Source organism: Oncorhynchus keta, chromosome 13 (genome assembly GCF_023373465.1).
Source record: "Oncorhynchus keta strain PuntledgeMale-10-30-2019 chromosome 13, Oket_V2, whole genome shotgun sequence".
In the NCBI taxonomy this organism is placed as follows: Eukaryota; Metazoa; Chordata; class Actinopteri; order Salmoniformes; family Salmonidae; genus Oncorhynchus; species Oncorhynchus keta.
Window position 1 is genome coordinate 43,086,170 of NC_068433.1, and position 15,745 is coordinate 43,101,914.

The 15,745-nt window shown below is 47.0% G+C and overlaps 1 protein-coding gene across 7 annotated transcripts in view; it reads left to right on the plus strand.

The window, feature by feature from the left end:
* Positions 1-15,745, plus strand: part of LOC118392565 (DENN domain-containing protein 5B-like) — a 79,602-nt gene that overhangs the window by 40,837 nt on the left and 23,020 nt on the right. For all 7 annotated transcript variants that reach the window (XM_052460210.1, XM_052460212.1, XM_052460211.1 and 4 more), the window contains 3 exons: positions 2,338-2,447; positions 7,010-7,685; positions 14,613-14,800. In XM_052460210.1, coding sequence (XP_052316170.1) covers positions 2,338-2,447; positions 7,010-7,685; positions 14,613-14,800 — 974 coding nt within the window. The remainder of the gene's footprint in view (positions 1-2,337; positions 2,448-7,009; positions 7,686-14,612; positions 14,801-15,745) is intronic.

The window sequence follows — 15,745 nt, forward strand, 5'->3', positions numbered from 1 at the left end:
GAGTGAGTAAGCGAGATGGAGAGAATGAGTGAGAGAGAGAGAGAGTGTCATTAGAGAGGAAAGAGGCTTAGGCCCTCTCCTCTCTGTCCTGTCCACTCCTGTTTGTCTCAGCTAAGGGCCTCAAGAGAGTTTAGTCATCCTTCATTTGCCAGTTCAGATTACTGCACCTCCACACAGACACAGAAACCAGGAGCTAACCCACTGGCACTGCAACCCACAAGTCACCACGGCAAGAGATGGCAGGATAGTGTGTGTATTTCGAGAGAAAAGCAGATGCAGAGTGCTTAACAGCAGATGAACGTCTTGGCGTTGTGTTTACATGCTAAAGACATGCCATCCATTTAGCATAGGATATCTGGAAAGTCTAGTGTTGGAAATTCAACGATTAACACACACACACACACACACACACACACACACACACACACACACACACACACACACACACACACACACACACACACACACACACACACACACACACACACACACACACACACACACACACACACACACACACACACACACACACACACACACACACACACACACACACACACACACACACACACACACACACACACACACACACACACACACACACACACACACACACACACACACACACACACAGAGACATCCCTCTGGAGGACTGAGATTATCCAGCTGTAACCTTTGTTTTTTCTCTAGTCTCTACATGACAGAGTGGGAGAGTGTTCACCAACGCTGCCAAAATGTCAACTTCCCAAGGCATTATTCATCTCTTATCGTGCACACACACACCCACACACACTGATACAATAACACTAATGCCTAAAGCGTTAACCAAAGCCCTGGCTCACGTCAGCCATCAGTATCCGCCAAAGCAGTGCAGGTTAAGGCTTGTCTAACATCTCTACTCTTCCATCTCCTTACATTAACTCAGCAGTGTGTCCCCATCTCGCATCATTCCTCCCCCACACAGCCCTCACACTCCGGAGACGAACCATTTGTGTGTGTATGTCATTTCCTTGTTTACTAGTATAGGAGAAGAAGATTGCAATGGTAACTGTCCACGAGATTGTCCCACTACGACAGCAAACTAAATCAACAACATGTACATCTTGTGTTGTAAACACTGTAACCTTCCAATCGTTCTTACTGATGGTGATAGACTATTCATCTTACGATCTCTGCAAAACACATTACATTGATCTGAGATAGTTGCATTCGCCATGGAGACCACTCATTGTGTCACATTTAAAACAATCACTCTGCTCCTCCCTCCGTTCTCCTCATCCTTCCACGACCCTCTGACCTCGCTCGTATCATCAAAAGGCGCGGAAACGGTCATCATGATCGATACGACCCGGCCCATCTAACGGTTCTTTTCACTTGTCTGAAATCAGTGGGGGTTGGTCTCCCTTTTGTTGCTGTAGTATTGGAGACCTAGTCACCCACAGTTAAATAAAGAATGTGCCTGGATTAGCACTAAGATTTAATGGCCAACTGAGACTTCTTTGTAAACAGAGTTGATTGGAAGCAACAGTCAACAGTTGGACAATCATGATTATGGCTTGTTAGTTTTGGTATTGAACCCCAACAAATAGACAATGTCTGTAGTAACTAGGTCATCTGATTCCATGCTAGGAAGCTTCAGAGAAGGCACACAGTAGTGAAGGAAATGGATACGACTCGATTGCACACATCTTATTACTGCTTAGCTAAACTAAGCTAATGACACGGTCCCAGCTGCTCCTTGCTCAGTGGACCTGATGTTGTCGTCAGTGCAGCTGTCTGACACATGAGCCAACATGGTCCTGCTTATACTCCATTAGACACACTGCTGCCCCATTAAAGCATTGAAGCACTGAAGCTTTTAGCAGCCTAGCATAAAGGCTGGGGATTAATGATGTAGATGTGTTGTTCACTACACCTTGCTGTTTTACACATGAGGCTGGCAAAGTGAGGGGAACCAGAACAAGAAAGGCCGGCAAGGGGAAATATTTATTGTTGTCTGTGGGAAGGGGAAGTGGAAAGCTTCGTAGCACATCTGTTGACAGCATTCTGAGATATCCCAGAATGCTGTGCAACATACAGCTGTGCTCATTCTTGTTTTCTTCCTCCTTGTATTCCCTTATGATGATCTTTGATCCCCCTCTTATGCACACACACACACACTTTTACACACACCAATATCTTTAGTTAGTCAACTTGGTTGTCCAGTGACTTGACTTCTCTCCATACGTAGAATGTATGCACACATGACTGTAAGTCGCTTTGGATAAAAGCGTCAGCTAAATGGCATATATTATTATTATTATATTATTCTCTCTCTCTTTCTCTCTCCCTCTCTAGGGGAGAACTTTGAGCAGAGCCCCCTGAAGAGGACGTTTAAGTCTAAAGTCCTGGCCCACTACCCTGAGAACGTTGAGTGGAACCCTTTCGACCAGGATGCTGTCAACATGGTGGGTGAACCATCGCTGAGCTCTGAGCCAAACTGAGTGGTGAATGGATGGATGGAGGGACCATATTGGAGAAATGAGGGCAGGTTTGGGGGGTAGCTGATAACTTATAATCAGTTACATGTAATCTGATTACGGAAAAACTGTAACTATAATCAGTTATGTAACTGGCAAAAAAAATGTAATCAGATTAGATACTTTTGAAAAACTAGATTACTTATTGATTACTTTTTAATTCAGAAAGGATGTTTGTGAAAAAATACATTGATACTTTTCTGTTTTCTCAGTGACGTTCAATTCAGCATTGAAAAACAGGACGTGTTTTAGTTTGTTCCACATGAGCAAGTCTGACCACAAGTCAGAGACCACTATGATGACACACTACATGTGTTTGATGGATCCTTTTTGTCTTCATCTAATGCCTCTTAAGGGGAAAGTAATCCAAAAGTGAAAGTAATCAGATTACATTACTGAGTTTGGGTAATCCAAAAGTTACTTTACTTATTACAATTTTGGACAGGCAACTAGTAACCGTAACGGATTACATTTAGAAAGTAACCTACTTAACTGTGAATGAGGGGAGTAGAAGGACAATAAACAGGCTCTATTCTATCTAATGAGTGGACAGCAGGGAACCAAACTGGGTTGGAGGAAGGAATGGATGGAGGGACCTTATTGGGGAACAGGTGGAGGATAAACGGGAGCTATTGACTAACAATACCCCAACTAGGCATTGAAAGGCCTTTTAGATTGTTTACAGGGGAAAGGAAGGGCATGCTAGGATTATTCCAACGAATGCTTTAGGAAATAATAACGCACACACACACCATTGGAGTAGAGAGGCCCATGATTAAGACAATGCGGTGCCTTCTCTCAAGGGTATCCTGGGTAATGGGGCGAAGGCACCAAATCCCTTCTGTCTCTATGGATTTACCCAGGGGGGGTTGCAGGCTGCGCTACATGGACTGTGGCTGCTTTGCTGCAGTTTGGGTAAAAAAATATATATATATATTTTTATTTTTTTATTTTATTTTTTTCTTTGGGGGGAATTTACCCCGTTTTCTCCCCAATTTCGTGGTATCCAATTGTTAGTAGCTACTATCTTGTCTCATCGCTACAACTCCCGTACAGGCTCATGCGGGCTCTTGGGCTCATGCGTCCTCCGATACACAACCCAACCAAGCCGCACTGCTTCTTAACACAGTGCGCATCCAACCCGAAAGCCAGCCGCACCAATGTGTCGGAAGAAACACCGTGCACATGGCAACCTTCGTTAGCGTGCACTGCGCCCGGCCCGCCACAGGAGTCGCTGGAGCGCGATGAGACAAGGATATCCCTACCCGCTAAACCCTCCCTAACCCGGACGACGCCAGGCCAATTGTGCATCGCCCAACGGACCTCACGGTCGCGGCCCGTTACGACAGAACCTGGGTGCGAACCAGGAGGCGCAGTTTAAATTGAGTAGTTTCGTGTTGACGGGATGAGGGGAGGGGAAGCGTGCCAGGGTGGAAAGTAACTTTAGTGGAGGGAATATCTGATAAGACAAAGCTTTATATTGTCAAATATCTGCATTCATGAGAAAAAAGGGAAAAGTTAAGATTGTTATGATGAAATTGTATTTGTGCTTTATTGGATTTTATAAACTGGGTGGTTTGAGCCCTGAATTATGATTTGGCTAAAAGCCATGATATATCAGACCGTATACCACGGGCATGACAAAACATGTATTTTTACCGCTCTAATTACATTGGTAACCAATTTATAATAACAATAAGTCTCCTCGGGGGTTTGTGATATATGGCCAATATACCGTGCCTAAGAACGTTGTGCCTAAGAACAGCCTACAGCCATGGTATATTGGCCATATACCACACCTTCTCGGGCCTGATTGCTTAAATAACCCACACACTGCAGGAAATTACAAACCAGAAGACTATGTTAGTCATGTATTGAATCACTCAAGACCTGTCATGGAAGGGAGTGCCAAAGGTCCCGCTGACTTGTCACTCAATGATCTGGGTCCACTGACGTGTATGTGGTTGAGGGATCATATGTTTGTGGTGTGTGTGTGGGTCAATGTGTGTGTGTTTGCCTAGCCCAGCATATTGAGCCCCAGTAGAGGTAGCTGACCTCGATACCTGTCCCTCAAATCCCTATAGAGGAGGTTCAGGAAGCGCTGGGTGTCGGCTGACCGCTGCCTCTCGTGATGCAAGGTCACTATTTTTCCGTTGGTGCTGTCCATTACGTCACACACTGGCGTCAGAACCGCTGAATTATTAACACCGGGTTCTCCGCTTACGTCGGCATGGAAACGACGGCCCATTGTGCGGTGCATTCCAAGCAGGTCCAGGACTGAAATGAAACAAGCATGTCCAGGTCTGAAGTGCACCGATGAAGGCTTCGATGGCAGAACCATTATGAATCTCAGCCCTCTCCCTGCTTGCCTCAACATAACCCCCTTTATTCATACCTATAGTATCTCCATCCCGCTCACCATCCTTATCCCCTTTCCCACTCTCCCTTCATTCCCCTCCTCTCTCATCTCTACTCTCTCTGCCCATAGGGTGACCTTAGTGTAATCATGCTTCCTGCCCCTTTGGGCCTAGCAATAAAGCCCTTCTGATGATTGCTTCTCATATCCCAATCCTTTTCTCATAAATCCCCCCTCGATTATTATTTATTTCTCTCCCTCTATTTATTTATCTCTCTGTCTCTCCGTCTGTCCATCGGTCCGTCCATCGCTCTGTCCGTCGCTCTATCTGTCTGATGTTGGCACTAATTAGATTTTCTTGTTAATCGGGCCCTGAGTCAGGTGTGTGTGTGTGAATAAGGAGAGCTGTGTGTATGAGAGAGTGCCCAAGGATATGCATGAGTGTGTGTGTGAGAATAAGGAGAGCTGTGTGTATGAGAGAGTGCCTAAGGATATGCATGAGTGTGTGTGTGAGAATAAGGAGAGCTGTGTGTGTGAGAGAGTGCCCAAGGATATGCATGAGTGTGTGTGAATAAGGAGAGCTGTGTGTGTGTGTGTGTGAGAAAGTGGCCAAGGGTGTGTGTGTGTGTGTGTGTGTGTGTGTGTGTGTGTGTGTGTGTGTGTGTGTGTGTGTGTGTGTGTGTGTGTGTGTGTGTGTGTGTGTGTGTGTGTGTGTGTGTGTGTGTGTGTGTGTGTGTGTGTGTGTGAGTATGAATGTGTGTGTGAGTATGAATGTGTATGCGTTTCAGTTTGTTGAGCTTATTGCTCCATAATCAACAGTGCGTCATTCACCCAGAACCCCCACAATTCCTGTGTCCGTGCCGGAATAAGGGGATAGTTTAACACCATGGGAACATTACCTGGGATTATCCAATAAAACTGTGAAATGTTCTGCTAGGAATTCGGAAATGTCTATCGGAAGTAATTTTGAGCCTAACAGAGCTGAGACCCAGGTTGATGGCCCCAGACACAGTTACGGTTGACAGGAGGGTGGGATGACATTTAAGCCTGGAGCCTTTACTGTAAACCGTCAACAGTTTCTGCTCCCTTTGTTAGAACAGGGAGAGAGTTTTGAGGGAGACTTCAATGGAAGTGTGTCAATGGGATTAGATGAAGCCGCTGTGCTACGGAGTCACTTGTATGCAACACGTCAGAGAGTGTTGAGTTGTTGATACTGTATAATGTGTTTCAGAGCAGTGTTGGTTTAGGGAAATGTTCTCCAACATGAATGCAGAGTTGTAGTAGATGATTGCCTGTTGATATTGATGTTTCCACGGTTTCAACCTTCAGTAGGTCGAAAATGTGCAGGTTAATGGGACCAACTCCATCGCTCATTAGCACAGATGGGCCCAATTGTTGCAAAAGGATATTAGAGTCCCTTTGTCATCTTTAACAGGTTTCAACTCCCTCCCTTTTCCATGGAGGAATATTTTCTCCTTGATCCGTATGGTTTCATGATATTTCTTGGGATAGAAGGATTTGATTTGGAAGCGTATAGAATCTCATTTCTGGGGAGAAAATGCAGCATTTCGGATGTTTTTCATTTGCCTCTCGGTTTCCACACAGAACAGACAGATTGAGGTAGTGTGGGAGTGATTATCTTTTCAGTAGTGATCAGTTGAAACCATGATTCACTCACCACTCTTATAATCCATTCCGAACAGAACATTGGCCAACTACAGGGCTGTGCCTGTTTATCTGTGTTAGCGACGTGTGTGTGTGTGTGTGTGTGTGTGTGTGTGTGTGTGTGTGTGTGTGTGTGTGTGTGTGTGTGTGTGTGTGTGTGTTATGATGCATTTTTGTATTCAGCTCAGCTCTGCAAATCAACATAATGATAATCAACCATATTTTATTTCATGCTGGCTGCTGTGTTGCTGACTGGGCTGCTATCAAAGCAGATTATGCTGACTTGATTAGAGATGCGACACACATACACATGAATGTAGATTTACACACACCAACACAGTCTGGTACACACAGTCTGGTACGTGCAGTCTCAGTAGTTTCATATGTAAGGCCTCTGTATTGGTTCTGTCAACTATCTCAGTTATTAATATCACATTAATAATCATCATTATTGTCTTTCTCTCCGTAGCTCTGTATGCCCAAAGGCCTGTCGTTCAGGACACAGGCAGACAGCCGCGAGCCCCAGTTCCACTCCTTCCTGATCACGCGGGAGGACGGCTCTCGCACCTACGGCTTCGTCCACACCTTCTACGAGGAGGTGACGTCGCCTCAGATCTGCTCGGCCATGCAGACCCTCTACCAGATGCACCAGGCTGAGAACCCTTCCTCCGCCACCCCCTCCTCTTCCTCCTCCAGCATGGACTCTCTGGCGAGCAGCCTCGACGAAGCAGATTCTCCATCTTCCTCCACGTGCCGGTCGGCGGCGTGCGGCGGCTACGACGCGTCGCGGGACACACTCTACGTCTCCAAGGCGTTGTGTCTGATCACGCCCATGCCCTTCATGCACGGCTGCCGCCGTTTCCTGTCCCAGATGCACCGGGCCGTCACGGCCGCCTCACCCCCGCCCCTCCCCCTGGAGAGCTACGTGCACAACATCCTGTACGAGGTGCCCCTGCCCCCCCCGGGGCGCTCGCTGAAGTTCCACGGGGTGTACGAGCCCATCGTATGTCAGCGTCCTGGGCCCGGGGAGCTGCCTCTGGCTGACTTCCCTCTGGGCCAGACCTTCACTCTGCTGGGGGTAGAGAACCTGGTGCAGCTGTTCAACTGTACCCTGCTGGAGATGCAGATTCTGCTCTACTCACAGGGTAAGAGATGCTTATTATACCTACACACACACACACACACACACACACACACACACACACACTCTCCTCTCTGCCTCTACATTCCTTGGCAGCAGGTTGTTGAGTGGGGGTTGCTTCTCCAGCCAGGTGGTATGATGTTGACTGATACCAGGTTGGGGGATGGTTCGGATAAGTCATTCCTCCCTATTCCTCAACACATCCCCTCAGCTGGAGCCAATGGAACATGACTGGCTGTGTCATTCCTGGGGTGTCATCTGTGGTCCTGCCCCTGACTCCCTGGCCCAAATGAGTTTAGGATTAGACTACTGTAATCTGGGCTGGTAGAGTGTCGTTCCTCTCCCTGGGACTGGAGCTATGTAGGTTGACTGACTGGACAGCAGCAGGATTAGGAAGCATGGTCAGTCAACGGACCAACAGCCAGACAGTAGTCTGTAGACTTCCCTGTAGAATACAGTAGACTAAACTACAGGATGCCATTATCTGATTGGCTGGTTGACTGTTGCAGAGAAAGAGACATTGAGAGTGCTTCTTGTGTGTTGAATGTTTGATTGCGTGGTTCTGGTCCATTGGCGTCCTTTGTAATGGAAAGTAGTCTTGCCTAATGAATTAATGGGTTGCGAGTTTCCATTAAGTGGCTCTTGATTTGTTTTAGAATTGATGGAGTTTAATGTCGCTAATGTAATGATCTGTAATGCATGGGAGTTCATTAGTTGAGTTGATGGCAGTCAAACAAAGGGACTCCACTGTTACTAGCACCATGCCATTTCTGTCTGCTTGAGAGAAAACGACAGAGACGGGCCTCTCCCTCCTCCTACCACTCCTCTCATCCTCATCCACCCCTCCGCTCCCATCCATCCCCACTCATCTGTCGTCTATCCTTTGATGAGAAATGATCTCCCATGTTTAATTTATTCAACCAACTGTCAGACGGAAACAGAGTGACTAACCTCTCACTCCGAATGAAAAAAACATTCCAGTAACGTTTTAATGTTCCTCATTTTTCACCGGGAAGCGTTGGCGGCATCCCATTTAGCTCCTACCCTGCGACACGGCTGCTAAACGGCATTCTAATTCCTCTATAATAAAAACAATGTGCTTGATTAGCCTGGAGGTGCTTTCATGGAAGGGTTGATGCACGGAAACTGCATCTGTAACATGTTCTGTGGATGGGTCCCAATGCACCCTATTCCCTATATTGTGGACTATCTTTGACCAGGGCACATTGGGAAGGAAGTGGCAGGCAAGCTTTTAGTCCAATCCCGCAGCTCAGTGGAGGGCATGGGTCTGAGATGTAATTAATAATATGATTTAATCACTATTTTAGTCATTCCAGGGTCTTTTTCTTGATCAAAAATGGGTTTAGGTGGTGGGTGTGGCAGGGGCGCAGTTTTAAAGCGAATTTTTGAGGCCCCGTCTTGGCAGTGTAGAGACTTTGGCATTTTTAAGCAAATTTCTTCCAAGTCTACACATTTCTCCATGGAGCTAAGCATTTTTTGTAATAAAAAAAAAATTCTGCAATTCTACACAAGTTGACATGCAGTTGAGAGAAATGGTTGCGGTTTTAAAGCACATTTTCTGTGATTCAACATATTCTACCACAGAGCTGAGAACATTTTTTTTTGTTTTAAAGCAAATTTCCTGCATTTCTATGCATTTAGTGATGGGTAATGCTGTTTTCTTTTGCTCAAACATAATATTAAAATGTATACTGCTAAAATCATTCTTTGGGGATCTTTCAATTCTCCCAGACTTTTATTTTGGTGATTGTTAGTTCTCAAATATTATATAACGAATACAAAATATACAGGTCCCATTATCTTCTTCTATACATTATATCTGGTTTTAGTCTTTTAGTCTTTTAGTTTTAGTCGACACTGAAAGCGCTTTTCCATCCTGAAAATTAGGCGACCAGAATAAAACGCTTAGGCGGCCCGCCCAAGGATTTCAATAGCAGAAAAATCGCTGCATTCATCCAGAGAGACTTAGTCAGTCAGCACACAATGAGGTGGTTGCTCAAACGCATACTGTTCGTATGAAAATGAGGGGATTTTACACCATGTCTCCTTCTCCCCTCTCTCTGTGCTGGGAGTGCACCTGGTTTCTGTTGTTTACCATTATTGGCTTGTCTCTTCCCTTCTGAGACTGTGTCTGATAGGGACCAGTCCCAATGACTGACAGTTTCACTATGAGTTGCCTCGTGTCATATGATCAGCTTTGAAACACAGATGCCGATCTTTGTCTCTTCCGTTCGCATTTTCCACTTGGCCTCAGCAACATTGTGATCAACTGTATCTACAATTGTATTTATTTATTTATTTATTTAACTAGGCAAGTCAGTTAAGAACAAATTCTTATTTTCAAGGACGGCCTAGGAATAGTGGGTTGTTCAGGGGCAGAATGACAGATTTGTACCTTGGATTTGAACTTGCAACCTTTCGGTTACTAGTCCAACACTCTAACCACTAGGCTACCCTGCCGCCCGACAGATGTTGACAATGCAATGCATTCCCCTATTTATCAAGCAATAATATACAATATTTTACACGTAAACCTCCATTGGAAAGCAGTATTGGAAGGTCTTGTGAAAGTTTAACGGCCCTGCAAAATAGAGTTGAACACTCTCGCATCATCTCTGCCTGAAATCACCCCCCACCGTAGTTCAGCTGAGGTCAACATCGGACGAGAGAGTGATATTATTCAGTTTTTTCCACTCTTATCCCCCCCCCACCTCACCCCCTATGAGCTTTTGTAGGGTGCTTTGATGTTTTTCGTGTTGGGGAAAACTGGAGTCTGACTTCTGACGGGTTGAATATTAAATTAGGAAGAGCTGGTGTCAAATCATCACGGCTTATGTATTAATGAAGTCTGTCGAGACGCAGCATAATCGTATTGAATAAGGGGATAAACTTCACATAATACGATCATAACCATGGATGAGAGGGGAAGGAAAGCGGGGATAGAGTGGATGAGAGGGGAAGGAAAGCGGGAATAGAGTGGATGAGAAGGGAAGGAAAGCGGGGATAGAGTGGATGAGAGGGGAAGGAAAGCGGGGATAGAGTGGATGAGAGGGGAAGGAAAGCGGGGATAGAGTGGATGAGAGGGGAAGGAAAGCGGGGATAGAGTGGATGAGAGGGGAAGGAAAGCGGGGATAGAGTGGATGAGAGGGGAAGGAAAGCGGGGATAGAGTGGATGAGAGGGGAAGGAACGCGGGGATAGAGTGGATGAGAGGGGAAGGAAAGCGGGGATAGAGTGGATGAGAGGGGAAGGAAAGCGGGGATAGAGTGGATGAGAGGGGAAGGAAAGCGGGGATAGAGTGGATGAGAAGGGAAGGAAAGCGGGGATAGAGTGGATGAGAAGGGAAGGAAAGCGGGGATAGAGTGGATGAGATGAAGGAAGGGGGAAGAGTGGATGAGAGGGGATAGAGTGGATGAGAGGGAAGGAAAGCGGGGATAGAGTGGATGAGAGGGGAAGGAAAGCGGGGATAGAGTGGATGAGAGGGGAAGGAAAGCGGGGATAGAGTGGATGAGAGGGGAAGGAAAGCGGGGATAGAGTGGATGAGAGGGGAAGGAAAGCGGGGATAGAGTGGATGAGAAGGGAAGGAAAGCGGGGATAGAGTGGATGAGAAGGGAAGGAAAGCGGGGATAGAGTGGATGAGAAGGGAAGGAAAGCGGGGATAGAGTGGATGAGAGGGGAAGGAAAGCGGGGATAGAGTGGATGAGAGGGGAAGGAAAGCGGGGAGGAATGAGAAGGGGAAGGAAAGCGGGGATAGAGTGGATGAGAGGGGAAGGAAAGCGGGGATAGAGTGGATGAGAGGGGAAGGAAAGCGGGGATAGAGTGGATGAGAGGGGAAGGAAAGCGGGGATAGAGTGGATGAGAGGGGAAGGAAAGCGGGGATAGAGTGGATGAGAGGGGAAGGAAAGCGGGGATAGAGTGGATGAGAGGGGAAGGAAGGAACGGGGATAGAGTGGATGAGAGGGGAAGGAAAGCGGGGATAGAGTGGATGAGAGGGGAAGGAAAGCGGGGATAGAGTGGATGAGAGGGGAAGGAAAGCGGGGATAGAGTGGATGAGAGGGGAAGGAAAGCGGGGATAGAGTGGATGAGAGGGGAAGGAAAGCGGGGATAGAGTGGATGAGAGGGGAAGGAAAGCGGGGATAGAGTGGATGAGAGGGGAAGGAAAGCGGGGATAGAGTGGATGAGAGGGGAAGGAAAGCGGGGATAGAGTGGATGAGAGGGGAAGGAAAGCGGGGATAGAGTGGATGAGAAGGGAAGGAAAGCGGGGATAGAGTGGATGAGACGTGAGTGAAGTACCACGAACCATCCTTTTAATAACAATCACTCTTTCGGTCGCTGCATCACAGAGCAGGATGTGTCAAGTTAAAAACCCTCGACACGCAGAGGCTTGTGAGTATATTTGGTAATAAACTGGGTTATCCTCATTTTTTGAGGCTCTTATCTCCCTTGTTGTGGCTCTAATTGCTTGGTTTATTTCAGAGAGAGACTGGTTTCCCACAGGGAATGCCAAAAAGGCATGTTCAAGCAATTGACCCCTTGGTTGTTGGCAGCACTTTGAAGAAGTTACCGGTAAAATGATTGCCAGCGTTTCTTTGGTAGACTAGAAGCCGAAGGGCAAATGCTATACAAATACATGGGTGTTAGTGTGCTGTGTAGTTTCCTTTTGTATGCATTGCTTTAGTAAAGCCATGTAAAAGTTCCAAGTTATCTGCAGCTCTTCTAGGTTTCCCCCTCATACAGAATTGAGTATTGCAGTATGAGGGGTTTGGCTTGTGTACGGTCAGTGTGTTATTGTACGAGTGTGTGGGTGTGCAGTGCACCACAGCTGAGCTAGCAAGTTTACTCACCAACTCTCACACTCTCTTTTTAGTTCTGTCTTTCTCTCGGTTTCTCCCACTCTTTCTCACTTCGTCTCGCTCTTTCGCTACCACACTTTCTCTGTGTGTGTTGCTCTTCATCTCATTTCTCTGTCTCCCTTTTCTTATCTGAGATCCAATCGTATACAATGCGTGACTGTGATTCTCAAACCACACCTTCACAGGGTTTCGGGAGGACTCTCGTTCCATTTTCTGCTTGTCCTGTGGCGCAAGTCTTTTATCGGGGTATTGTTACGCCTATCTATCGTGTGCGTCTTCTAGTTTTCTCATAAATACCCTATAAGTCGGAGCCCCTACAGATGCCCCTCCCCCCGCACACACACCTTTTCACACCGGACCCCCTTCCTTCGCTCCTTCACTACGAGTCATCTCCACGGGAGGCAGGATGGCAGGTGGGGTGAGTTATGCCCCTCTTCAGTCTGAGATGTATAACGTCCATTACAGTTGCGCCTGCCAGCACCCCTGTCCTGTTCCTAATGACTTGTTTGAAGCCAGGCCTCAAAATTGAGAATTCGAGGTGCCGACAGTGGCTAATGGACACAGGTGCTCCTGCAGTGTGCGCGTGCACACACACACACACACACACACACACACACACACACACACACACACACTGATTAATGGCCAGGTCTGGTGTGCTCTTTCCACAGCGTTAGTGTTAGCGTGTTATTAGTATGATTAGTCACACATGAGGCCGAGAGGAGGAGATGCTAAAGTAGAGCTGCTGTCACCTCTCTGAAAGAGCATCTGGAGCCTTACAGCTGCTTTGTCTAATACACAGTAACCGACCAATGGTCTCAGGGACAGAGAGAAGATGTAGCCAGTCTGGATCCATGCTCTGTATTGGAATATATTACCTGAGTCCTTATATGTCTGTTCCGGGGGGGTTGATTTGGGAATAGAGAGAGGGCAAATTAGTGTCTGTCCATGTGTCTGTAGGAGAGCATCCATCTGTGTGTGATTCGCATGCGATGGTCTGTGTGTATTTATATCTGAGTGGCAAGGTGGTCACTTGCAGACGGACTTTGAGGAAAGGTAGATGCACGCCCACACACACACACATACACACACACACACACACACACACACACAGACTCTCAGACACACGCAATATAAACATGCCAGGTCCCCTAGTTCTCTTGTAGAATGTAAATTGGCTAGGTCTTTGTTTAATGCTTTGTCGACCTTGAAAAGTGTAACGCATTTTGAATGAAAGTACACAGAACTGCTGTGCCTGAGCAGCGGTGAGCGTGAAAGCGAGTGAGGGATGGAGGAAAGGGTGGAGGGAGAGGGGTTGAGTGGATAAATTGGTGTAGCGTGCTGCTGTTTTATGATGGAGGTCAGTCAGGCTTATGGTCTGATCATTTTATTCATATCTGATGATGGAACTCTTAAACTCAATAGCAAAGCCAGTCTGAGATCACTGGTCCTAATCTTTAATCAGGAACAGGAGACACTGCAGGCAAACACACACACACACATGAACCCACACACACACACACACACACACACACACACACACACACACACACACACACACACACACACACACACACACACACACACACACACACACACACACACACACACACACACACACACACACACACACACACACACACACACACACACACACACACACACACACACACACACACACACACACACACACACACACACACACACACACACACACACACACACACACACACACACACACACACACACACACACACACACACACACACACACACACACACACACACACACACACACACACACACACACACACACACACACACACACACACAGAGAAGAGAATGGTGATTTTAAATTGAATCCATCAAAACAGAATTCCACCCGTATTGCCCCCAGATTCAATTTGGATTGGTTGATTTAAAGTGATTCTCTGCTTCTTCTTCTTTCTAACATCTCCCTTTTTATTACCCCCCCAATCACTCACTCCACCCCTCCTTTTCAACCACCTCTCCCCCTCCCAACTTACCCCCCTTCCTTCCCTCACCCTACCTCTCTCCAGACTACCAGCGGTTGATGACAGTTGCGGAGGGCATCACCACCCTGCTCTTCCCGTTCCAGTGGCAGCATGTCTACGTGCCCATCCTACCCGCCTCACTGCTGCACTTCCTGGATGCCCCCGTGCCCTACCTCATGGGCCTGCAGTCCAAGGAGGGCACCGACCGCTCCAAACTAGAGCTGCCACAGGAGGTATGGGCTACTGTGTGTGTCAGTGTGTGTATGCAACTGCGAATGGGTCTGTTTTTTTATTTATTTGTAAGTGTGTGTCTCCACACAATAGGCAGTTACAGTAAGGGCTCATTGTTGCTGAATGCACACTGTCCAAGGCCATCCAACCCTGACTCTGCACAATGAGCCTCCCACCCACACAGGCAGACAACCTGGCTTCTATTCAGACTGAGCGGGAAGTGGAAAAATGCCGCTTTCAGACTGTTATTGTGGAGGAATGTCTATTAGAAGTTCATTTGTTGGAAAGCACTTAAACCTCTCTGAGATACTGCTATTGGTTTTGTCACTCACAGCCCAATGTGTTTGCATAGACCCCTATTACTCCTGTGTGGAAGGAACTCAAACGGACATTTCTCTAGAACGGCTTAGTGGATTTTGGGATCGTGTGTGTGTCTATACCCTCTCCCTCCTCCCAGCTTGAGCGGCCTCCTCCTCCGACAGTGAAAGCGATGGAACCCTCGGTGCACAGCAAGTGTGTGTGGGGACGAGATAAGACTCCTAATGGTCTGGAACGTCCCAAAGAGATCCCCAGCTTCAGGGCTCTCCCTCCCTCCCACCGCTCATTAATCTGTCCCATTCCGTATGCGTGGTAATTATCCGAGTCAGTGCGGCACCCGACGACGTTCCCTGGTGCTGCTCCTGCCTCCTCACAATCCAATTGTCTGCCCCCCTGTGTTCCTCCGGATCCTCCCCTAAAGATCACACGGTGCCAAATGTTTTAATTTAGGAATATCTCTCTTTTCTGATTGATTCTTTGAAGTGAGGAGGATGAAATGGAGGGATGAAAGAGGAGCTGAAAGCAAACGGAAAGAAGGGAAGGATCATAGAGAGAGGATGTGAATGAATGAATGACTTGCCTTTTTTAACCCCTGGCTCTGTAGAAAGAATTCATCTCATTTCCATTTC